The sequence below is a fragment of the Natator depressus genome, chromosome 1, assembly GCF_965152275.1.
Source record: "Natator depressus isolate rNatDep1 chromosome 1, rNatDep2.hap1, whole genome shotgun sequence".
Taxonomy (NCBI): Eukaryota; Metazoa; Chordata; order Testudines; family Cheloniidae; genus Natator; species Natator depressus.
Genome location: NC_134234.1, coordinates 304,563,399 through 304,589,701, shown reverse-complemented (window position 1 = coordinate 304,589,701; position 26,303 = coordinate 304,563,399). Strand labels below are relative to the sequence as shown.

Below are 26,303 nucleotides of genomic sequence, written 5' to 3'. Positions count from 1 at the left end.
GGCAGGAGCAGCAGGTTGAAAAGCTCCCTCCCCAGAGACTCCTATAAGCAACCACCACCAACTAAAGGAGCAGAAGGATCCAGCCTTCCCAGCCCAAGCATCCTGATATTAACCAATGTCTTCCACACTGGACTTTAAAATCTGCTGCCAATATTATGCATAATCCCCTCCCCCACTGCCCAACCTGCCCAGCATCCAGCAACTGTCCTCCTTTCTCACCTTGCTTCATCCCAACCCTTCCCTCTCATTCTAGCTGTATCCTACCCACCCTCTATGACCACATCCTCCTACATTCCTGTGACCCCCTCCTCCTCCACATCACCCTACCTCTTCCCTTTCACCCCACCTCTCCCTCCACAGCCTCTCTTCTCCCACCCCACACAGAACTCCCCAGTATCCCTCCCATGACGGTTTCCCATACACAAAGAACAAATGTGTTTTCAGTCTGGTTACACTATTTTACAGTGAAGGGGAAAAACAAAGAAACAAGAACTACAGAGTGTTGTCCTGTTAACAACGTGCATTTGAACTAACTCACAGAGAGTGTGTCCTTACAGGCAAGCTACGGGGCCCATTTTACTCTTAAAGCAACAGCAAACAACCCTCCTTTTACATACCCACACCTCTGGTCTAGTAACAGCTATAGCTAAAATACATCATTTTAAAAAGGAAATAAGCATTATGAAGTTGTCATAACCTCTCAATGGAAACACAATCTTATAGCTGTGAACCCATCCTCTCAGCCCCTTGCCCTGTCTCATCTTGTCTTTTAGTACACTGTAAGCTCTTCTGGGTAGCAACCAGGCATTTTACTTGTTCTCTTACATAGCTAACACCCTTTAAATGCTGAATACATGGTAAATACAAGCTGACTGGCCATCTCCAACAGGAACGGGTGAGTTCCCCCACAGGCAGAGATGACAGAAGCAGCAGGCCAACTCTGATTTTAAAAGAAAAATTCCCACGTGCTGCTGCATGGGGAGAGCCTGGCTATTGACCAAAACTGTCCCTCCCTGTCATAATTTCAAAATCCAGGAGCCTAATCAGCTAAATCCAGACTATTGGCAATTCTGCTGTCTGGGCAGGGAGGAAAAGTCTGCCAGGAAGTGCTGACAAGGAAAGGAAGGAGGAAAGAGCTAGCTGTCTGGGATAGCGGGGAGGGATCTGAAATCTTGGTGGATCAACCCCCTCTCTTTTCACCATTTATACTGTTGGTTTATTTTATGCCTATCGCTCCTCTTGGACAGTGAATCCACACTGGTTGGTTTCACTTTCTGGTTCTCATTCAGCAGGACAATGCTATTCTGTTTGGTTTCTCAATCCTCAGGGGAACACGTAGATTAAAAACAGTCAGACATTTAAAAAAAATCTTAAAGGTATGTATTTTTGTATTCATTTTGGTAAAAACCTTTGTTTACAAAACTGCAATTACAGGCCTACACTACTTGACCATGTCTTTATAAAGTACCAAAATCATCATCAGACACTGAGAAGGTCTATAATGCAACTGCAAGTGTGACTGCAGCTTGGGTAAGCATAGCTGCATTAGCTTTAATGTCGCTAGCATGGTCAAAAATAGCAGGCAAGACATGGTGACACAAGCTCCAGCACAGGCTGTCCAAGCCCTCCTGGGACCCTGGGCATGTACCTGCATTGCCAGCCCATGGTGAATCTCATGCCACCATGTCTTCACTGCTATTTTTAGCCATGCTGGCGAGGCTAAAACTAGTGTGGGTCTGCCTACCTGAGCTGCAGTCACACCTGCATTGTAGACACAGTCTATGTGAGTAAGGGCCTGAGTCCCAAGAAATGCTGAGCACCCACACCTCCCAGTGTTTTCAGTGGGACTTCAGCACCTCTCAAGACCAAGCCCTTTATCTTGTGAAGTAATAATGATATAAAGATGGAAAGGATCAGTCAGATGTTTAAAAATCGCCCTTACGTACGAGAGAAGCAGAGCACTAGAGTCAGTTTCAGACACCACGTGTGTGTGATGAGATCACTATTACAACAATTTATGGACACCAATTAAAGAGTATGACTTGGAGGGGAAATCTCTCTGTGTGGCAAGTGACTCTTATGTTTGTGGTTTTGTGGCAACAAAATAATAAAACTGTTTTAATTGGCCATTGTCCAAACAGCATAACAGAGCTGACCAAAATGTTTCAAAGCCAGACTGTTACAAAATAAATTCAATTTCTGAAATCCTTGGAACTTTGACAAATCTACCCTGATTTGTCCAAAATCTGTAATACATCAGACTTCCCTCTAATGAACATCCCAGAGCAAAGGGCCCACACTAGGGACAGGGCATCACTTAAGACATAGTTATGCACTCAGCACGGGGCCAGTGTGATCTCAGTTATATGGCGTAAATCCAGAATACTGCCAGAGACTCTGGATATTCACTGGTGTAAATGAGATCAGAATTTGCCTCCATAGGGTTTAACTATGGGCTGAATTTCACCCATAGTAAACTAGGATTCCCTGGCAGCTGGCCCATAACCTTTGAATTTTTCTGGTTGATGAACTTAATGTACAAAGACTTTTTTATCAGTAAACTCATTCGGGCTGGAAACCAAGCTCCAACTCCTACTCCTCCTTCATGACAAAACATTTTTATAAAACTGGATAAACATATTCCATTGAACCAAGAACTTTGAAGGGTAAAACACCAATCCATGGAACAACACAATATAGCCTGACAAATAGGACGTTTGTATTCTAAAAAAACCTGACTTTTCCAGTCTGCAATGGCTAAATGACGCAATAGCTTTAGTTAAAAGGATCCTTTATTACTACAAATTACTTTCAAGAGATGTCTGAAATGGATTATCACTCGTATTCTGTCTTGTTTTTAAAAGTTGTTGAAAAAAGAATATACAAGTATGAAAACTCCAACACACATAATATCAGCCTCACTACTAAGCAGGTCAACTATCTTCAACATTTATGCAAACAAACAAAATGGAGGATTACCTGGGAACGCTCTAATTATCTGGCATAATCCTTCTTTTCTGCAAAGCAGGTGCTGAATCTCTGGGAGTGTATTCACCTGAAAATAATACAGAGACGTTCTAGTGAGTTCATCAGTAAATGCACTGTCTTTCACGAGCCCTGCATGTTTTCTCGTACAATTTGTCAGGGACTCCTCATGTGTGAAACTCCTATTGATGTCAACATTGATTTTGACCCTTTGCTGCTCCCTGTGACCTGGAAAATAGAACTCTGAGGTGGGAGATCCTCCTCCACAACCACCACAAGGCAAAGTTTCAGACTGTTTTTCCTCCTCCTGGACACAGTGATTCTGTCATTCCTGCAGTTTCCACCTCCAAAGCTTCTTGCTCCTCTACATCACCCTCATTCATAGCACAGGAAGAGCACACAGAGAGGAATGATGATCCAATGTTTAGGGTGTTAGCCTGGGATGTGGAAGACCTATGCTAAGTTCCTACCTTGCCACAGACGTCCCTTGTGACCCAGGGCAATCACTTAGTTCTCTGTGCCTCAGTTTCTCATCTGGGAATTAGGGATGATTGCACCTCCCTACCTCACAGGCATGTAGTGAGGAGGAATACATTAAAGATATTGACAATGGGACTCCAAAACAAAGGTAATGGGATACTTATAAATACCTACAATGGTCAGATGGATTCATAGGCTGTGTCAGCAGTCAAGTATTTACTAAGGCACCTAATGGGGAAATAAGGCTGGAAATTAGAAGAAGGTTTCTAACCATCCAGAGGAGTGAGATTCTTCCAACAGGAGTAGTGGGAGCAAGCAACCTAACTAGTTTTAAGATGTAGCTTGGTAAATTTATGAACAGGATTATACAATGAGGTTGTCTGAGATAGCAGCGGACTGAACTCGATCACCTAGAAGGTCCCTTCCACTCTTATGTCCCTAAATATCTTTGAAAGCAAATGTACCATAATTTCAAAGGCATTAGGTTGGTTTGTCTTCAGTGACCAAGAGATATTTCCAATGCTCTGTTTGCTAACTGTTCTGTTATGTAGGCTTATGGCTCTAAGAATTAGTAGTAAAATATCATACAAAAGCATACTCTGTGGGGTAATCATTCCATCTCTAAACAACAGTTGGCAGATGCATCCTTATGCTAAGCCCAGCTCGCAGAGGAACAGAACCATATTCATGGTACTGGATTCCAGTGTGATTTTATATGAATAATAATTAATCAGTAACACTGCTCATTCCCCCCCCCATCCTAAATTACTTTAGGTTGGCCCATAATGTGCCCTGACATATCTAATATTCAGTATTGCTACCACGTGCAAGATATTGGCTTTCAATAAAGCCAATTATAGCTGAAATGAATGATAGTGGGTACCACTCCGGTTCAATTAAGTGTCAATACAATTTTGATAGAGAAATGCTGCCCTGGGCTAAAGGCAGTGACTGTTGCTGGCACTTGGCTTCTTCTCTAGGTATGCTGGAAACCACTGTACTCCAGGAGCATGTGCTAGCAGCAGAATAGAAGCTCAGTGCTTTTGAAAACCAGGCCGGTACATTAATTCCCTAAATATTGATTTAGCAACCTCACTGTGGCACTCAGTTTTGAAAATCTTGGCCAAACTGTTTATATAATCATGTGCATAATTGCCATTAATAGGAATTTACATATACAAGCCATTCCTGAGTTAGCTCTGTTGTCCTGGGCCATGGGAGGGGGCTCTTTTCCCCACAAGATCTTCAGAATAAATCAGGTAAATGTTTCCCTCATCTTCAACTGCCAGGGAGTCACCTGGTAGGGTTGCTGAAACCCCATTAGGCAAGAGCAGGGCAAAACCTACCACGCAGAGGTGGCTGGTGCTTCTCTCAACCCCCACGAGATTCATTCAGAGCACCTTTTGCTGCCCCACTGTTGTAGGATGGGGCTGCACGAGCAATAGGCCTCCCATTGTCGTTATTTTTTTACTTTATTTTTTGATTTGATCATATGTTTAATATTTGGCAAATTTAGGTGCTTTCTGCGTATATTTATTGTAAATCTAAATAAACAAATACTGAGTGCCAAACTGGTTCTCTGTGCTGTATAGATGTAAAGGAAGATACCGTCCCCACTTCAAGGAATTTACAATCAAAGGGCTTCAGTCCAGATTTTTAAAGGTATTTAGGCACCTAAGGAACCAGATGGGTGCCTCATGGGATTTTTAAAAGTATCTAGATGCTTAACTCGCATGGAAAAATCCTACAGTTGCTGGGAGTTAGGCAACTTGGTGGTTTTGAAAATTGCATTAGGCACTTATCTGCATCTCTAGGCATATAAATACTTTTTAAAATCTGGCCCTTGGTCCTAAGAGTAGGCCTACTCCTAGGTGTAAAGTTACACATGTGCATAAGTTTTGCAGGATCAAGATCTCAATCAGATAGTCAATACAAATGATATAAGTACTGACATAACATATGAAGAACTGTTCTTGAATCAGTGAGGATATTTATAGATTCCAAGGCCAGAAGGGAACCAATGTGATCATCTAGTCAGACCTCCTGTATAACACAGGCCCTAGAAGCACCCCAAAATAATTAATAAAGCACACATTTTAGAAAAAACATCCAGTCTTGATTTCGTTCTCACTAATAAGCTTTGTGGAAGAAATCCACCCCTCCAGAAGACCCTTTCATTGCTGTGCACCCTCATTTTTGAGAATGCAATTTTGTGCCTGCAATTATTGTTTGTGCCAAATCTTTGAAATTGAGAGTCTGAAATTAGGCCTGCATTTTTGTTCCCACAATTTTGCAGGTGTAAATAACTGTGCAATTTAAGTCACTTAGATGTTTGCACCTGCAAGTCAGATATTTAATCAGGTACCCCAATGACTAAGTAACCTAACTTGTGCCTGTAATGTGCAAAATTCAGGTGGAAAAAGTGAGGGCCAATTATAGACATCCTTAAAAGACAACTAATACTGGCACTGATTCTGCAATTGACAGAATGTGTGCAAGACTGCTGTGCCCATCCAGGTCCGAAAGGACACCAGGTCAGGCTCCACACGGGTGCAGCAGTCCATCTGCACGCTGTCAGTTGCAGGACCAAGGTCATTGTTTGGAGAGATGCTTGTTCTACATTTGTAAAATGACAAGTGTATATATATATATATATATATATATTAATTCCTAGAGCCAACCCAGCCCTTGCATAAGTGGCACAACTCCTGCTCACATTTGGCTGAACTGGTCCCCAATCATTCTGAAACGCTGAATGTATTTTCGAGCTGGTTTTCGGCCTTCCTAAAGTTTTTTCTCTCAAAGAGACATTTGTTACAATTTGCTTTTACTTCTATATTTCTTGTGATGCATGACAGTTGAATTCTGAGTGTGGCATAGAGTCCAGAAGCTCAGATTAGGAAAGAGCAAAACATGGCATCCAACTGTAACAATTTTCAATTTCTACGAACATCAACATATTAAACTACACACAAATTGAAAGCATGAAGACATTGCTCTTGATCTCTGGATAGGATATCTACAAGAATGCAAATACGATACACATCCCTGAGTGGGCAGTGAAACACAGCTCGGCTTTACAGTTTAATGAACCATGTTTTTAGACCATAAATTGACAATTGAACACTATTTTTGTTAGTGGGTGCTGAAAATGTGGGGTATTCCAAATGAAAGATGGCAGGTCAATACTTTACCTTCTGGAATAATTCTAACTGATGGAACTCATCTATTGGAAAGCAGTCTGTATCATCGGTTTTCCCGGAAGATAAGCAAATCAGAAGGTCCCAAGAGCTTAATTCGCCTATCAAAAGGAACAGAAACATATTGAGAAAAAAACATTACATGATTCCAGCCTCAAAAGAAAAATACACAGAGCCAAATCACGAGGACGAGCAGACTTGTTAGAGTATTAAATACACTACTAAGTGCGGGGGTAGGGGTGGGGTGCTTTGCTTTTCTATCCAGCACCACAATTTTGTTGTTTCATTAGTTCCAGGATTTGGGCCAAATTCAGAGCTGATGCATTCGGAGATGAACGTAAAACTCCTCACAGCCCTCCCCTGATGCATGGATCTAAGATGGTGTAATTTATACATTAAGGATGTGGGAAGTGCTAAATTAAAGTTCCTGATTTAATCTTCTCTTTTTCCACGTCCAGCTTCCCAGCATGTATAATTTTATGGCAGATGTCATGGTTACACATAATCTTCCAAGTTCTTTTTCTTTGAGCATTAGCTAGTTTTAAGCATTGCAAATAATGCTTCTATTGTTGTGGATTTGGCTCTAAGGTTCTGTGCAGAGGAAGCTGTTGGAAGCAGCAAGATGGTTTGCTCTGCTAGACTCAGTTCTTGGTACACAGTTGCTACCTGGAAACTGGGCATTGGATTGCCAGCATACCATTTGTCACCATCTCTGTTTCAGGACTGCTGTATAAAATCAAGCAAGTAACACTTAGAATATACCTAGACTCTGAGTCACTGATTTCCTTCCCCACTGGGAAGCTGACCCAGAAGATCCCAGAATTTTGCCGCCACTCAGCCGGGGAGCAACACTGGTGTCAGAGACGGGACACTGATTTTGGAAGAAGAAGGAACAGTAAGTTACACCAAGTTACACTCCCTTACACAATGGAAGAGTGGGTACAAGTAAGTTTAAGGCTATCTAAGGGCAGTTCTATTCTAAACCGCTTAAATCGATCTAACTTATGTCACTCAGGGGTGTGAAAAAGACACCCACTGAGCAACACAAGTTACAGTGACTTAAGTGCTATCCACACTGGCACTACGCTCTCCTGCCTACATAGCTGCCACTTCCCACGGAGGTAGAGTAATTATGCTGACGGGAGAGTGCTCTTCCATTGGCATAAAGCATTGGTGCAGCTGCACTGGTATAGCGCTTCTAGTGTAGACCTGCCCTAAGCTAAAGTTTTGGCATGGTTTTTCTCTCAGATATTCTGAGCAATTTACACTGGTCCCATCTCTTTCAAACGATCAGATTAGCCAAGCACTGCTGAATGCACAGGAGCAGAGAAGCAGTAAATGGGTAAGCACCTGAGGCCCAGGAAGCCAGACAGAAACAAGAATCTCAGAAGGGGCAGTCAGAAGGGAAATCAGAAGGTGGAAACGAAAGCCAGAGTTGCCATTGGTTGCCATTAGTAATCTAATGCCATCTGGGACTAAACTCTTGGTAACTATTGTGGTGCAGGTCAGTTTTTGTTCCTTACACCATAGTTGGAAACATTAAATATATTTTATTTCATGCTGCCCAGACTGGAGGACCCTTTACTTGTCTAAGTCAACCCAAAGGCTTGGTCCCAGTGACAGCCTGCATCACAATTTTTTGCAGCCTTTTCTCCCCAAAATGTAATTAATTATTTCCCACTATGATCCCACCACCAAACACAAGGCTGGTTGGAGGATTTGTGAGAGGGTTAACAAGATGGCCCAAATTTAATATCAAATGAGTGTGTAGAATGTGCATCCATGATTGTAGAACAAACTAGCACCTTTCATTTTCTGTGAATGGGCTACAAAGCTTAAGAGCTCCGGTTTTATTTACATTGCATCCATTATTAGAGAATGATATTATTTCTACATCAGGAAAACAAATAATGCTGTATAAAAATAATGCATTCGAGGTAAGTAAAATTTGGGTGTGACAGAGTTGAGTAGGTGCCCCTTTACGAAACAAAAAAAATTAAGCAGATATGCCAGGGACGTATATAACTAACAAACTCTCAGAGAACAAAAAACTTACTAAGAAATACTTCATTTTGGAACAAAAGATTTATAGCATTAATAACCAATACTGTGATCTTCACCAGTCATAATTATCAGATAAGCCCAGTGTTAAGTCTCTGACTAATAAACACATTTTAATGGATCATTGTAACTGAATATAAAACATTATGTCTAGATGTGTGCAAACTGAGAGGGATGGAGTAGGAATTACCAGATCTCTGATGGAGTTCATCTCCCCTTCTCTGGATATTGCTACATCTCCCAGCCAGAGTTGAGTTTGATCCCTGCCTCAAAAAGATACTATAGTGCAAAATGTTTGCTTTTAGGAAACAGACTGATCCAGATGTATTTACAAACAAAACAAAACAAAAAGACTCAGAAAAGGATACTCAATTCTAACCCCGCTGCCTAGGAACAGAGCTGTTGCCATTTAGGGACAAATCTTCAGGCTCAGCTGGGCTTCTGCTTTCTATGCCTGCCATTATTTATGCTTGCAATTAGGATAATTAGACATCTAAGCATGCATTACTTCAAAGCAGCACAATCAGAACTGAACCAGGACCTACCTATAGGAGTACACTGTACTCCCCAGAAGGGGTGTCTATTTAGTACTGCATCTTGGCTTCAGACCAAAAGGCGATGATGACATTGGCCCTTCAGATAGACCAATAAATCTCTAGTCAGCCACAGTTTACCAACTGTTTTTGTTTGGTTTTACGGTTAAAAAATAAAATACATATTTGTTATTACAAATGCTTCACCCGGAGCAGAATCCAATATGAACACCCATAGGCTGCAAACTGTCCCATGTCACCCATCATGCGTGCAAACACTTCAGTGGGAAATGAAGGTGTGCAGCATACATACATAAGACCATAGATCCGCCCTCATGTTGTACATGTGACAGTGTAAAGCAACAGGGCATTGAAAGGGTTATTATTACAATTTTTATTATGGCAACACTCAAATGTCCCATTTGGGATGGGGCGCTGGTGTGGTAGGCATTGTACAAACACACAAGAAGACACAGACCCTACCTCAGAGATTACAATGTAATTTAAAGCAAGACAATACGTGAAAACAACCCAGGAAAAGGAGGAAGGGAGGACAAGGGTAACAGTAATATGATCCCATGTCAACACAGGCCATATGTGCATAACCTTGATGTTTCCAAATCATTTAAACAAATGAATATTAACAACCCCCACACTAGCCCTCTCTCTAACCATTATCCAGTGGCAATTTCCTGTCGGCATCACAGTGTGGTTCTGAGGAGGGATTTGAAGGAGAGGGTTCAAAAAGATATTTAACTTTTTAATCATTTAAAACCTATATGAGGAAGACTGAACGGTAACAAAGCTACGAATAATTTGTACAAATCTTTTCTTCTTCAAAAGGCTTTATGCACATTTGGCCAAATCCAGCTTGCCACATTAAATTTCAGTGGGGCTACTTGCCTAGGATGAGCAGCATTTGGCATGTTAACGAGTAATGGAATGCATGCATCTCTCTCCCTTAGTCAAGGGTTGTGTAAGAGTGACTGCATTGACTGGGGAGCAACAAAGCTCATATTGCACTTACATCAAGCTTTTTAAGGGCTTGTCTAATCACACAAGTTGCACCATTTTAGCTAAAGGGGTAATGCTGCACCCATTTAGTTAAACTAGTGCAACTGTGTGTGGACACTCTCCATCAATTTAAATCTGGTTTACGGCAGTGTAGCTTGCCTTTTATTTAACGAGGACAAGCTAAACTGCTCTAAGCCCATTTTAAACAGACGTAAAAGTGTCCGCACACAAAGTTGCACCAGTTTAACTACATCGGTGCAACATCACACCTTTAGTTCAACCAGCACAAGATTGTGCATAGAACTGGCTCAGACGATCCAACAAGGTGCTAAACACCCTCAATTCCCACTGGAATTAGTGGGAGTTAAAGGCACTTAGCACACGTTGGGATCAGGCTCGGTGTCAGTAAGTATTTACACCTTCCATTCAGGGCCCCCTTTAGTTAGTCTAATTCTTGCTGAGGCAGGGTGCCTCCCATACAAAGCACAACCCAATAGCTTGCTTTCCAAAGAACCTCTTGTTGATATAGTATAGAGATCCAACTTTTCATCCAGAGAGTAGGTGGTAGTAAGATAACATTGTTCTCATGAGTGTTGTACTCAGAACTGACCACTTGGAACTGCTAAGATGGTGATTAATCAGAGATGTATAAAGAACTAATCTGAGTAGAAAAATAAACATGTTTTGATCAGAAGGGCTTCTAGAGTGGAAGAAATATTAAGCAGCTAGTGGAAACAGCAATGCAGAGACCAATGAAAACATTAACATTTGCTTTAAAAGACTTCTACAGAGTTTTGACTTCTGGTATCATAGGTCAAAGTGAACAAGAGTATCAAACTCTGTACTGTGAGAAAATAATCTTACTACAATTTTTTTTTAAGGTTAAAGCACCGAGATTCCATGGACCCCCTACCGGAGAGGTTCCTGTTAGAACTCTGGAAGTTGAAAGTGGATTTATAAAATGGAGCAATCTGATTGGCTCCCAGCCTTGCACTTATCACATTTATTTAACGAGGACAAGCTAAACTGCTCTAAGCCCATTTTAAACAGACGTAAAAGTGTCCGCACACAAAGTTGCACCAGTTTAACTACATCGGTGCAACATCACACCTTTAGTTCAACCAGCACAAGATTGTGCATAGAACTGGCTCAGATGATCCAACAAGGTGCTAAACACCCTCAATTCCCACTGGAATTAGTGGGAGTTAAAGGCGCTTAGCACAAGGCTCCCAGCCTTGCACATTATCACATAGCCTTGTAAAAACAACGAGGCGTCCTTGTGGCACCTTAGAGACTAACTAATTTATTTGGCATACATTTTCGTGGACTAGAACCCACTTCATCAGCTGCATGGAGTGGAAAATACAGGAGCAGGTATAAATACATGAAAAGATGGGAGCTGCCTTACCAAGTGTGAGATCAGTCTAATGAGACAATTCAATTAACAGCAGGATACCAAGGGAGGAAAAATAACTTCTGTAGTGGTAATGAGAGTGGCCCATTTCAGACAGTTGACAAGAAGGTGTGAGTAACAGTAGGGGGAAATTAGTATTGGGGAAATTAGGTTTAGGTTTTGTAATGACCCAACCACTCCCAGTCTTTATTCAGGCCTAATCTGATGGTGTCCAGTTTGCAAATTAATTCCAGTTCCACAGTTTCACGTTGGAATCTATTTTTGAAGTTTTGTTGTTGAAGAATTGCCACTTTTAGGTCTGTTATTGAGTGACCAGGGAGATTGAAGTGTTCTCCTACTGGTTTTTGAATGTTATGATTCCTGACGTCAGATTTGTGTCCATTTATTCTTTTGCATAGAGACTGTCCAGTTTGGCCAATGTACATAGCAGAGGGGCATTGCTGGCACATGATGGCATAGATCACATTGGTAGATGTGCAGGTGAACAAGCCCCTGATGGTGTGGCTGATGTGATTAGGTCCCATGATGAGTTGGAACACATTTGGCTAATCACACTGAAGGCCTTACACTCTGCAGATGGGATCCCATGGAAAACAATAGGCTTTTCAACATGGAATGGCTGCAGAAACGGGCCCAGATTAGTGTAAATTGGTCTATATAACATATTAACAAGTTAGGTACATAGCTCAGCCTCTGCCTATTTTTAATACAAAATGCACACACACAAGCTAGCATTAGCTTTACATTAAAGAGAAAGTGTCATCTAAACCATATACTTTGAAATTTTCTTCCCTGTATTACTGCCAACATCTTGGATTATTAAAAATGAAAAAACGTTTAAAAATCTAATATACTGTTCATCCTTTATGCTTTCATTTCATTCAGCTTTGAAAATGAAAAGACTAGTCTAGCTGCATTTTTATTTATAGTTTCCAATTACTTTCCACTTTTGCATTCTCTTGCTTTGCCACAATAATGCTGTGTCTGAGCTGAACCCTTACAGGAAGATGTTTGCATTTTACTCCTGGGGGAATTCTGCTCCAAAAAATTAAAAATTCTGCACACAACATTTTAAAATTCTGCAAAGTTCTGCATATTTTATTTGTCAAAATAACACAATATAACCATGCCAGTTTAAATTATTTTGGTAATTTATGTCAAATTACTGTCAGCAACTATGTCTGTAACAATACAGACACAAAAAATTCTTCAGGAGCAGAGAGTTAAAGAAACCCCTACAACAAACCAGTTCCTGTTTCTCTGCCCTCTTCCTCCTCAGCCCAGCTAGGGGGCCAAGCATCTGCACACCCCGCCCAGAGCCCAGACACTCACATTCCCTCCTCCTCCAGAGTCCAGCTGTGGGGCACGCCCCACCCAAGACCCCTCACCCCCTCTTCCCCCAGAGCCCAGCTATGGGGTGACCCCACAACCCAGACACCCGCACCCTCTCTTCCCCCAGAGCCCAGCCGCAGGATGACCCCACAATCCAGACACCCACACCCCCTACCTCCCAGAGTTCAGCTGCAGGACACTTCCCAGCCCAGACACCCACACCCCCCACCAACCAGAGCCCAGCCATGGGGCATCCCCAGGCCCAGACACCCACACACACACCCAGAGCCCAGCCACAGGGCCTCCTAGTCCAGACACTTTGCACCCTTCCCCCCAGAACCCAGGAATCCAGAGGAAGAAACAGCCTGATGCTGGGTCCCAGACTTGTATGGAGTTTCCTGCATTCCACCTTCTTTCAGGGAAGGCCAGTAACTGCAGCTGCTGGGAATCCTCCAGCTCTGACCCCTCTCCCTAGCAGTGTCTTCTATTTGTGAGCTGGGCTCTGCCAGGTTCAGCAGCCCCCTAGTGGTAGCCAGCAGCTCTGCAGCACCAGTTCTGTGGGGAGAAAAGGAAATTCGGCACAGAACATTAATTCTGCGCAAATTCTGCATTGCACAGTGGTGCAGAATTCCCCCAGGAGTAGCATTTAAATCTGTGTCCACTGAAATATATGTTTAAAAATCACATGAATATATTTCTACTAATGTTACAGTTTTGTAAAACCTCTCCTCCCCTTCTTTTACAGCTACATTTGGGGCCTACACTACCCAGCCATATCCCCTCAGATTAGTTATAGAAAATAAATAAACTGGAGGCTTTTAGATTTCATACAAGCCTAAGGAGACAGTAACAGTTTATTTCAGTTTTTTAGAAAATCTGCTGCTCCAACTCCATTTAAGATAATTTTCCAGGCAAATTTGAATGTCATGAGACTTGAGAAGTCAGTGGTTTTGAGAAAAAAATTTTTTCTATGCTATTTGTGTTGAGCTCTGACATATTAAAACCCTATTGGATGTTCACATACATTTTTGACACTCTCTTTGAAAATAACTTTTTTTTTTAGAATAACGTGTAGTGGCTCCCTAAAACTACAGATGATTGGAATCAAAACCCTTTGTCCCTGTGGATGGCAGAGGTTGAGCTGAGCTGGCTCATAGCAGCATGGTGGGTGGGTGGATACATTCTTCTGAAGGTTGCCAAAATCTAAGCATCTAAAAGCTTTCATTTAAAAAAAAAATCTCTTATGGGGTAGGCCTCAGGTCTGCAGCAAAGTCAACACACAAAGGGGTGGATGGGCAGTTACTCAAGCCCCTGAACTGCTGTAGTTACCAGATAAGGTTACTGAGGGACAGCATTACTGTTTTGCTGCCTGCCTTGGGGTGGACAAGACAGCAACATAAAGCCCAATTACTTTGTTTATGGGATTCAAGTGAAGAATTTCTCTGTGGTACAGGACTGCCATGTTTGAAGACATGCCCAGTGCAGTTTTTACTGAATTCAGTCCAGCGAAAATTATCCATTGCTGGTTTTGGTAGCCTGTCTGCATCCCTTTTATAAAGATTTTAATGCCACTTGTTGGGTTGCAGATTTTCCCACTGTTGCTGGCCTGGCTTTTTTTTTTTTTATTTTCCGGCCTTGATTTTCCTTCTGAAGAATTTCCTCTGAAGAACTTTTCACACCTGGGGGAACTGTCCCCTCAAATAAATTCTTACTTAGGGGAATTCTTGCTTTCCAAGTGGATTTATTTTAACTTGACACCTGAAATTAGAGGTCCCCAAGTGTCATCAACTCAAATTTCACTACAGTGACCATGAAGAAACGATTGTTGTTATTTCAGGGGTGACAACTAGGAAATTAGCCTGATGGAACATTATGAGGTTTATAATTATTATTTGCTGGCATTCCAGGTGCCAGCTGAGACTTTAACCATGCACAATTCTTGTTCACAATTTCACACTACATGCTCCATCTGATTTGTTGAGACTCCACTGTGGTCTTCCGTGAGGCAACGTTCTAGTACAACTGAAATAGCTAACTTCGTTCTAAACACCATCTATTTACCCATTAACTCAGGCTGAAATCTTGGGGTATAAATTATAGTGAAGTGTTCTGACTGGGAAAGAAAGCACCCTTTAGAAGAGGCTAAGGTACCTGGACACTGCAGGCTAAATTGCAAGCTGCTTTGCATGCCCTGGAAGGGAGAAAGAGGGCATAAAGAGCTTTCTTACTTCCCAGGGAGCGCAGCCTCTTCCAGGCGCCTCACTACTCCTCCTACACTTGTGGATTAGCAAGAGTGGTGCCTCGGCTCTGTCCAATACCTCCCCCATCCCCCAGCCCAGCTGATCTGGTATGTCTGAGGACGTACTGTGCTTGGGGTAGGACTGGCACAGATTACTTACGCCCCTAGAGCCAGGGGATTCACAATTCAGTTCCTGATCTGCTCCAGCACATCTCTATACTGACTCTTGCTCGGGGCTTCTGGCAAAGACCCAACTGAGTCTAGCTGAGGGACTCGGGCCTGGAACCCAATTCTTCTCTGTCCCAGCCTGTTACTATATCCCATGACCAATGAATTTTCATATTCAGGAAATGACTGTTCTGAGCTGTAGCGTCCACCATTGACTAATCTGTGAACTCATCGTGACATGAAGATGGATATGAAAAATATTTTGTGAGCTGTAGAGGAATTTCATTGCAAATAAAAGGCAAACATTCCACACTGAACTACTGGCAAAGACATCAGGGCAAGCCAAACACTCAATTCTGGTATTCCACTTCTGATCTGATACTCAGCACCTTCAGATTACTGTGGTATGCTCTCAGCATATTAGCATTCCCAAACTACTTTCTGCACAGCATTTATCAATAAGATACTATTCTCCAGAATGAAAGTAGTGATTCAGCATGCTATACTGCAGCTAAAAATAAGGCTTTTCATTCCAAATTTCTCAACAATGTAAGTATAAAATGTTTCATATTGGGATTTAAACCCAGATGCTGCAACTCTTACTCACATTCTTATTCACCAAGTAATCCCACAGAAATCAGACTCTTCATGTAAGGATTACTCACATGTATAAATGCTGCAGGATCATGCCCTTACCTTCTTCTTCTTTGGGATATAAATTCCATCTGTCTTCTGAGGGATGGCTCATAAGCAACACATAGTTAAGGCTGCCTGACAGTTCCAATTGCAACACCTTGTTTTCAGTTGCTTAGATCTTTGCCATGCTTTAACTATTTGAGCAGATATTTTCTAGCTCAGGTGTCCGCCTCAAGCTATAAGGTGAGCTTTGAGGGCTCCTGATGAGTGCTCCACACTGCTTTGCCAGAGACCTGGGTATGATTTTCAGACCCACCTCTTTCTGGCCGAGCCAACAGGTGGAGCACTGCCGCCCATCCCTCTGCAGTGATTCCTCTGGCCACTTATCCGAGTGGCACCGAAATGAGTCCTTTCCAGTTCTCCTTATAACAGGGCTGCACACAACAGGAACCTGAAGATCTGAGGCCTGGTCTACATAAAATCCACACACCTAAGCGGCATAGTTAAGCCAACCTAAGTCCCCAAATAAACAGCGCTAGGTTGACGGAAGAATTATTCCGTCGATTTAGCTACCACCTCTTGGGGAGATGGATTATCTACACTGACAGGAGAATCCCTCCCGTTGGCATAGGGAGTGTCTACACTGAAGCACTACAGCGATGCAGCTGCAGTGTCACAGCTGTGCTGCTGTAGCATTTTAAGTGTAGACAAGCTCTGAGAAAGGCTTGATCTTACTGCCAGTGATGGCAATGAAAGTTTGCAACTGACTTCAGTGGTAGAAGGAATAGGCCCCAAAGATGAGAAAAGTGCACCCAGAGAGTACAGAGGATCTCCAGTAATAAAGAACATCCATGGTCTGTGTTTTTTTAAATTCATATACATTATCTTAATTTTTATTTGATTCAAAACAAAAAGCTGGCTACTTTATCACTTTTACAAGAAGCCAAGATGGTATAAAATGACTTGGTGGCAACCCTAGATAATGGTTATGCAAACAATGTTTTTTTAAAATATTGGCATAATGAATCATAAAACCAATATACAAATATTAAATAATTAATTAAGCCACATAATATCCTTGTGAAGTAGGCAAGTATCATTATCACCGTTTTACAGATAAGAAAACTCAGGTCCAGATAAGCCAAATGATTATACCAAGGCTACACACAAGTGTTGGAGCTGGTGTTGGCTAATATAAAGACAACTCCCCAGTTATTGTATTCCTTTTTTCCTTACATTCCCAAGTTATATTTTAAATTAAGTTTATTCTCCCCTCCTTGTCATTCTGAACTTTCTTTCTGGGGGGTTGTTTATGCAAAAGTTATGCAATGTAGATGCTATTTCCACATACATATTTTCCATAGAATATGAACTCCATGGTTATATAGTAAAATCATCCCAAAAGAAATTTTAATGAAATTTAGGTACTGATCTTTCACCTATGGAGGTAAATAGCAAAACTTCCACTGATCTGAATGGTGCTAGGAATTAATGACTTTGTCAATATTTCCTCCATAATATCCCATCTGGGCTATAATATTTATGTTGTAAATCAGGTGATCTTCAAACTCTTTCAAATTATGCAGGCAATGAAGTAGACAGCTGGCTCTTGCTATTTGGGACATCACCCAAATCTATATTATACTATTTGACTGGGATTTTCTTGAAAGTAATGTGGATTTTCTTCATATTTGGACAACTGCAGAATTTCTTAAAGCTGATTCTCTTTTCCACCTCAGTCAGGATGGAGTTCTGGCTGAAAAGTGCCAGGTGAAAGATTTCAGAGTAGCAGCCGTGTTAGTCTGTATCCACAAAAAGAAAAGGAGTACTTGTGGCACATTAAAGACTAACAAATTTATTTGAGCATAAGCTTTTGTGAGCTACAGCTCACTTCATCGGATGCAGTAGCTCACAAAAGCTTATGCTCAAATAAATTTGTTAGTCTCTAAGGTGCCACAAGTACTCCTTTTCTTTTTAGGTGAAAGATGTGTGTTTTCATTCTCAACTTTCAGCCATTTCTAGGAGGATAACTGCTAGATAACTAGAGGCAGACTGGGCATTTAGTTTTATATTATTGGGACTGGCTTTCAGAAAAGGTCCCAATGATAGCCTAATTGTGCTTGTAAAATTGAAGCCTGGATTGAGAGCCTCTCAAAAATAAAATGCAAAATATCTAGGAATCTGTCTCATTTTTGCTTGCTTATTTTATGTTGGAGTACTAACAATTAGAAGCATGTCAAATATCAATCTCCTCATGTTTTTTAAAAAAAAGAAAGAAACATGAGTTACAGCAAATATCATGATCTGCTCCTAAGAAAAGAAAAGAAGATACTGTCTTCCCTTCCCATTATACCCAAACTTCCTGTTTTCCAAACAGGATCAACAGAACTGTAGTTTAATTGTCAGACCAAAAATGACTGCCTGTCTGCCACATTCATCTTACAACTTTATGTAACACAGAGGAAAAACAGCACATTCCATTTAAACAAATGTTTGTAAAAGTTGTAGTTAATTAAACATAAAATCTCTTTTTATATAGCTATTTATTTAGAAAGTTTTAACAGGCTTACTAAGCATTGCCATTTAAATATCAGAAACAAAATGATAATCACTACAACAGTGAATTTATCTTTTTGTTTAGGGAAACAATAGGTAGCAAAATAGTCATCAAATCTCTCTATTTAACGCGGTGTTTACCACATACAGAGTGAGCCTCTTTACATCATCCAGGATGTGTAGTTTCTAGTGATTTTATTAATTAAGGAAAACCACTGACTTTAGTCATATTTATCAAACCAGGTTTGTCTGTCTAACTTTAATATATTTTTAAAAAATGAACAGGTGTGCTTTTTCTTTTTTTGCACGTAAATGTATTTTGTCTGCATATTGAATAAAGATCCAAATCTTTCCCCCCACCATTTTCGGTATGGATATTTCCATATTTGGAGAGTTTGTGCTATTATCTGATTAAAATTGACCATGTAGATCATTGTTGCTACCACTGTTGATAAGGCCATTGCAGAGAAACTAAATTAATTCTTTGCATTGGTCTGAATGGCTGAGGAGATTCCCAAACCCGAGCCATTCTTTTTAGGTGACAAATCTGAGGAACTGTCCCACGCTGAGGTGTCATTGGAGGAGGCTTTGGAACAAATTGATAAACTAAACAATAATAAGTCACCAGGACCAGACGGTATTCACCCAAGAGTTCTGAAGGAACTCAAATGTGAAATTGCAGAACTACTTACTGTAGTCTGTAACCTATCATTTAAATCAGCTTCTGTACCAGATGACTGGAGGATAGCTAATGTGATGCCAATTTTTAAAAAGGGCTCCAGAGGTGACCCCGGCAATTGCAGGCTGGTAGCCTGACTTCAGTACTGGACAAACTGGTTAAAACCATAGTAAAGAACAACATTATCAGACACATAGATGAACAAAATTTGTTGGGGAAGAGTCAACATGTTTTTTGTAAAGGGAAATCATGCGTCAACAATCTACTAGAATTCTTTGAGGGGGTCAACAAGCATGTGGACAAGGGGGATCTAGAGGATATAGTGTATTTAGATTTTTCAAGGTCCCTCACAAAGACTCTAAAGCAAAGTAATCAGTCATGGGATAAGAGGGAAGGTTCTCTTATGTATTGGTAACTGGTTAAAAGATAGGAAACAAAGGGTAGGAATAAATGGTAATTTTTCAAAATGGAGAGAGTGTCCCCCAAGGATCTGTACTGGGCCAAGTCCTATTTAACATATTCATAAATGATCTGGAAAAATCAGTGAGGTGGCAACATTTGCAGATGATACAAAACTACTTAAGATCCTTAAATCCCAGGCAGACTGTGAAGAGTTGCAAAAGGATCTCTCAAACCTGGATGACTGGGCTAGAAAATGGCAGATGAAATTCAATGCTGATAAATGCAAAGTAATGCACATTCGAAAACCTAAACCCAACTATACATATAAAATGATGGGGTCTAAATTTGCTGTCACCACTTAAGAAAGGGATCTTTGAGTCATTGTGGATACTTCTCTGAAAACATCCACTCAACGTGCAGCAGCAGTCAAAAAAGCTAACAGAATGTCGGGAATCATTAAGAAACGGATAGATAATAAGACAGAAAATATCATATTGCCTCTATATAAATCCATGGTATGCCCACATCTTGAATAGTGCATGCAGATGTCTTCGCCCCATCTCAAAAAATATATATATATATATATCTATATAGATATATAGATATATATATAGAGATATATATATTAGAATTGGAAAAGGTTCAGAAAAGAGCAAAAAAAATTATTAGGGGTATGGAACAGCTGTTGTATGAGGAGAGATTAATAAGACTGGGACTTTTCACCTTGGAAAAGAGATGACCAAGGGGTGATATTATAGAGGTCTATAAAATCATCACTGGTGTGGGGATAGTAAATAAGGAAGTGTTATTTACGCTTTCTCAGAACACAAGAACTAGGGGCCACCAAATGAAATTAATAGGTAACACATTTAAAACAAACAAAAGGAAGTCTTTTTTCACACAATGCACAGTCAACCTGTGGAATTCCTTGCCAGAGAATGTTGTGAAGGCCAAGACTATAACAAGGTTCAAAAAAGAACTAGATACGTTCATGGAGGATAGGTTCATCAATGGCTATTAGCCAGGATGGACAGGGATGGTGACCCTAGCCTCTGTTTGCCAGAAGCTGGGAATGGGCGATGGGATGGATCACTTGATGATTACCTGTTCTGTTCATTCCCTCTGGGGAACCTGGCATTGGCCACTGTTGGAAGACAGGATACTGGGCTAGATGGACCTTTGGTCTGACCTAGTATGACCATTCTTATTTTCTTAGGGGTTGAAAATATTAATAGGAAACAGGTTTAAAATAACAAAAGGAAGTATTTCACACAACACACAGTCAATCTGAGTAACTCATTGACAGGGATGTTGTGAAGGTCAAAAGTATAACTGGATTCGGAAAAGAATTAGATAAATTCATGGAGGATAGCTCCATCAATGGCTATTAGCCAAGATGTTCAGGGACAAAAACCCAAGCTCTGGGTATCCCTAAACCTCCACCTACCAAAAGCATCTGGCATTGGCCACTGTCAGAGACAGGATGGACCATGGGTCTGACCCAGTGTGGCTGTTTTTAGGTTCTTTTGTAGTATATTTTTCAACATTAACCTTATTCAGTATATGAACCAAAGCCAGGGCTCTAGTTTGGACTTCCCAAAGAGCCTGACTTAATGTTCTGTTAAACATACACAATTATTAAAGTGCCATATACTACATTTACTGATAAGAATGTTTATTTTTCATAAAATATTAAGTCCTCCATTGAACCATATTTATTATACTCTCACAAGCTATAATTTTAAAATAGAATACTGAATATTTTAATATTATATTGAAAATCATGTAATTAACCCTGGATGTGTACATGGATGTAAATCTGGCTTTCATAAACAGATGTTAAAAAAAAGAAAAACTTTTCTAACTTATTTAGAAATCAAAACTAACTTTAACTGACTGACAATCCCAGTACCTTTGAATTACGCATGATATTTCTCAGCTTTCTGGAAAACTTGTTTTATATAGAAAGCCAACTTTAATGAAAGTAATGGCAACCAGTAACAAAAAGTAACTAATTATATAAATCAGTCTTTGCAGACAACTCTCCTGTCACCTTGCCTTTGTGGGTCACAACTGAAAATACCAAATTCAGGACAAACTGATGAGAAATAGGGCAGACACACCCCAAAACTGGTGGTTATTCTCCCATAAGATATACCAAACCAGCAACAAAATTAAACTTTTGTTTCACCACACTGGCTAAGAAGAAGTCAGAAAAGCAGTTTCTTTAGGCATTTCAGTCCTTTTATCACCACCAAAAACACTAGAGTTAAAGATGAACGGTTCTTTAAAACTAATTTAATCAAATAAAAGGTTCTTCTGATCTCAAAGGACCAACCATGCACCCAGGTCAATATACAACTCAGATCTTACCCAATAATTATGCTGTTGACAGTCCTTTAGTATCTAAAATCTAAAGGTTTATTTATAAAAAGAAAGAAAGACAGAACAGTCAAAAGAAAAGGAGTACTTGTGGCACCTTAGAGACTAACCAATTTACTTGAGCATAAGCTTTCGTGAGCTACAGTGAAAGCTTATGCTCAAATAAATTGGTTAGTCTCTAAGGTGCCACAAGTCCTCCTTTTCTTTTTGCGAATACAGACTAACACGGCTGCTACTCTGAGAACGGTCAAAGTTAAAATTGGTGAAAGGAATCAAATACATACAATAATTGCAAAGTTCTTGGTTCAGGCTTGTAGCAGTGATGGAATAAACTGCTGGCTTGTTAAGTCTCTGGTTGCTTCCTAATTATTGGAAGGTCCTCAGTTCCTTGGTTAGAATGCTCCCATTAGTGTAAATTCATTGTCCAAGGGTTTAAGCAGGAAAGAGCAAAACTGAGATGTTTCCAAGGCCTTTTATAGCTTCTGCCAATTGAAGAGAAATCCATGTTTTCCTTGTGGAAAATTACAGGTAGCAAGATGGTGTTTGGGGTCACATAAGTAAGTCACATGTCCATGCATGATTTCACTCAGTCACAGCAGAAGCCCTTATCTATACTCCAGATGGAACAGTCACAGGAAAGTCCATTCATTAAGTGTAGATAGGCGTCTCCCATGGTCCATTGTGACTTAAGTGTTCCTTGATGAGCCACTTAATTTGAATAGTCCCTTCAAGATGTGGAGGCTAAATATCTTGTGGGCATTACCCCAAGAGCAAACATATTTGAAATACAGGTATGAGCCAAAGCTCATAACTTCAAATACAAAAATGATACATGCATACAAATAGCATAATCATATTCAGCAAATCATAACCTTTCCATAGACACCTTACTTGACATAAATTGTAAATGATTTGTTTAGTGCTTGAGTTTAGCATCTCAATTCTCCAGTGGCCCCACTGGTAGTTTAGGGGGCTTCCTGCTTCTGATGTACTTTAAAAAAAAATTGCTATTACTTTTTGAGTCTTTGACTAACTGTTCTTCAAATTCTTTTTTGGCCTTCCTAATTATATTTTTACACTTCATTTGCCAGAGTTTATGCTCCTTTCTATTTTCCTCACTAGGATTTAACTTCCACTTTTTAAAAGATGCCTTTTTGCCTCTCACTGCTTCTTTTACTTTGTTGCTTAGCCACAGTGGCTCCTTTTTTGGTTCTCTTACTATGTTTTTTAATTTGGGGTATACATTTAAGTTGAGCCTCTATTATGGTGTCTTTAAAAAGTTTCCATGCCGGTTGCAGGGATTTTACTTTTGGCACTGTACCTTTTAACTTATGTTTAACTAACTTCCTCAGTTTTGTGTAGTTCCCATTTCTGAAATTAAATGCTACAGCGTCGGGCAGCTGTGGTGTTCTCCCCACCACAGAGCTGTTAAATTTAATTATATTATGGTCACTATTACCAAGCGATCCAGCTATATTCACCTCTTGGACCTGATCCTATGCTCCACGTAGGACTAAATCAAGAATTGCCACTCCTCTTGCGGGTTCCAGGACTAGCTGCTCCAAGAAGCAGTCATTTAAGGTGTCAAGAAACTTTATCTCTGCATCCCATCCTGAGCTGATATGTACCCAGTCAATATGGGGATAGTTGAAATCCCCCATTATTACTGAGTTTTTTATTTTAATAGCCTCTCTAATCTCCCTGAGCATTACATAGTTACTATCACCATCTGGGTCAGGTGGTTGGTAATATATTACTACTGCTATATTCTTATTATTTGTGCATAGAATTACTATCCATAGAGATTCTATGGTACAGTTTGGTTCATTTAAGATTTTTACCTCATTTGATTCTACGCTTTCTTGCACAGATAGTGCCACTTTCCCACCAGCACGACCTGTTCTGTCCTTCCCATATTACTGTGTCCCACTGATTATCCTTATTCCACCAAGTTTCTGTGATGCCTATTATAGCAATATCCTCCTTTAATACAAGGCACTCTAGTTTACCCATCTTATTATTTAGACTCCTAGGATTGGTATGTAAGCACTTTAAAAACTTGTCACTTTTTAGCTGTCTGCCATTACATGATGTAATTGTATGGGCCTTTTTTTCATTGGACTGTTTCTCATCAGATCCTACCTGTATTTAATCTTCCATACTCTCCTCATTAGGACATAGAGAATCTTCATTAGTAGATCCTCCACTAAGGGATGTCTCTGTTAATACCACGTGCTCCTCCGCACCTGTCGGCTCTCTCCCAGCCTTTAGTTTAAAAACTGCTCTACGACCTTTTTAATTTTAAGTGCCAGCAATCTGGTTCCATTTTGGTTTAGATGGAGCCCATCCTTCCTGTATAGGCTCCCCCTTTCCCAAAAGTTTCCCCAGTTCCTAATAAATCTAAACCCCTTCTCCCTACACCATCGTCTCATCCATGCAAAACCCGAAGTTCTTACATTACATGTAGGAGTTAATAACGCTTCCCTATTCACTTTCTCCATACCATTCATGATTTTATAGACATCTATCATATTCTCACTTTAGTTGTCTCTTTTCTAAGATTAACAGTCCCCAGTCTTTTTTGATCTCCCTTCGTATGGAAGCTATTCCATACCCCTAATCATTTTTGTTGCCCTTCTCTGCCCCTTTTCTAATCCTAATACATCTTTTATGAGATGGGGTGACCAGCACTGTATATAGTATTCAAGGTGGGGGCGCACCATGGATTTATATAGTGGCATTATGATATTTTCTGTTTTATTTTCTATCCCTTTCTTTTGACTGCTGCTGCACATTGTGCAAATGTTTACTATCCACAATTACTCCCAAATCTCTTTCTTGAGAGGTAACAGCTAATATAGACCCAATCATTTTGTATGTAAAGTTGGGATTATTTTTTCCAGTGTGCACTACTTTGCACTTATCAACATTGAATTTCATCTGCCATTTTGTCATCCAGTCACCCAATTTACTGCGTTCCCTTTGTAACTCTTCGCAGTCATCTTTGGATTTTTAACTATCTTCAGTAATTTTGTATCATCTGCAAATTTTGCCACCTCACTGTGCACCCCTTTTTCCAGATCATTTATGACTTTGTTGAAGAGCACATGTCCCAGTACACTTGATAGGAGCCCCGTGCTATTTTAGTATACTATTTGTTGTTGCAACTTTCTTACCATATTGCTACATGTATTAAATTAATCCTTACCCCAATTTAAAGGGCTTTCACCACATAGTAAATCACACGTATTTACACCATCTGGGCCTAATTCATCCCTGGTATAATTCAATTACTTTCAGTGGAGTCACACAGCATGGCCCCGCTTCACCGCCTGGATAATGTTGTTTTTCATATTCTGTTAACATGGTATAATTTATTCAAGAAAAATATTAATTTTACCTAGTGTATTCAGACAGCTAAAATTTTGTAATTGTTTTCAGCTATAACTCAACATAAAAGTTATCACAGTACTGGCTCTGGGATTCACTCATGCATGTGATGAAGTTTGGAATATATATTCCAAGAAATGTACATTGTTATTGTAACTATTCTGTTTTTAACTTGGTAAAATGCAATATTCACATACTTTTGAAATAATCAGTAAACATCTTCCCTTTTGGGGGCGAACAACTCATCTTATTTTTTAAAAACTTACTATTTTACAGAGGGTTTTTTTTCACTCTATTTCAACAATGATCTACAGAAATGTTTTCAGTGTGCTTAGGTTAAAGAAACAACAACACGTTCTGTTCAAAATAAGCAAGGAGAATGAATATGGTTTTGAAAAGTACACAGTATGCTAGTATACGCTAGCATGATAATGCAGACTCCCATTAGAGAAAAAAAATTATATGGGTATTTTAGGGACTAATATGGCTCCTACTGAAATAAGTGGCAATACTTGCATTATGACAAGTTTCAGAGTAGCAGCCATGTCAGTCTGTATTCGCAAAAAGAAAAGGAGTACTTGTGGCACCTTAGAGACTAACCAATTTATCTGAGCATCCGATGAAGTGAGCTGTAGCTCACGAAAGCTTATGTTCAAATAAATTGGTTAGTCTCTAAGGTGCCACAAGTCCTCCTTTTCTTTTTGCGAATACTTGCATTGACATCAGTGGTATGAGATCAGACCCACACTTAGTAGTACTTAGCGAACAGACAAGCAGCAATATTAAAAGCAACATAAGAGTGACCAAAATGTTATTTTCTTGTGTTTGTAAC

At 40.2% G+C, this 26,303-nt stretch overlaps 1 protein-coding gene across 1 annotated transcript in view; it reads right to left on the bottom strand.

The window, feature by feature from the left end:
• The window catches only part of CPED1 (cadherin like and PC-esterase domain containing 1), a 217,806-nt gene that overhangs the window by 164,768 nt on the left and 26,735 nt on the right, over positions 1–26,303 (bottom strand). Inside the window, exons 4-5 of the mRNA XM_074942311.1 lie at positions 6,660–6,766; positions 2,980–3,055 (exon numbers count right to left, since the gene is read on the bottom strand). Coding sequence (XP_074798412.1) covers positions 2,980–3,055; positions 6,660–6,766 — 183 coding nt within the window. The remainder of the gene's footprint in view (positions 1–2,979; positions 3,056–6,659; positions 6,767–26,303) is intronic.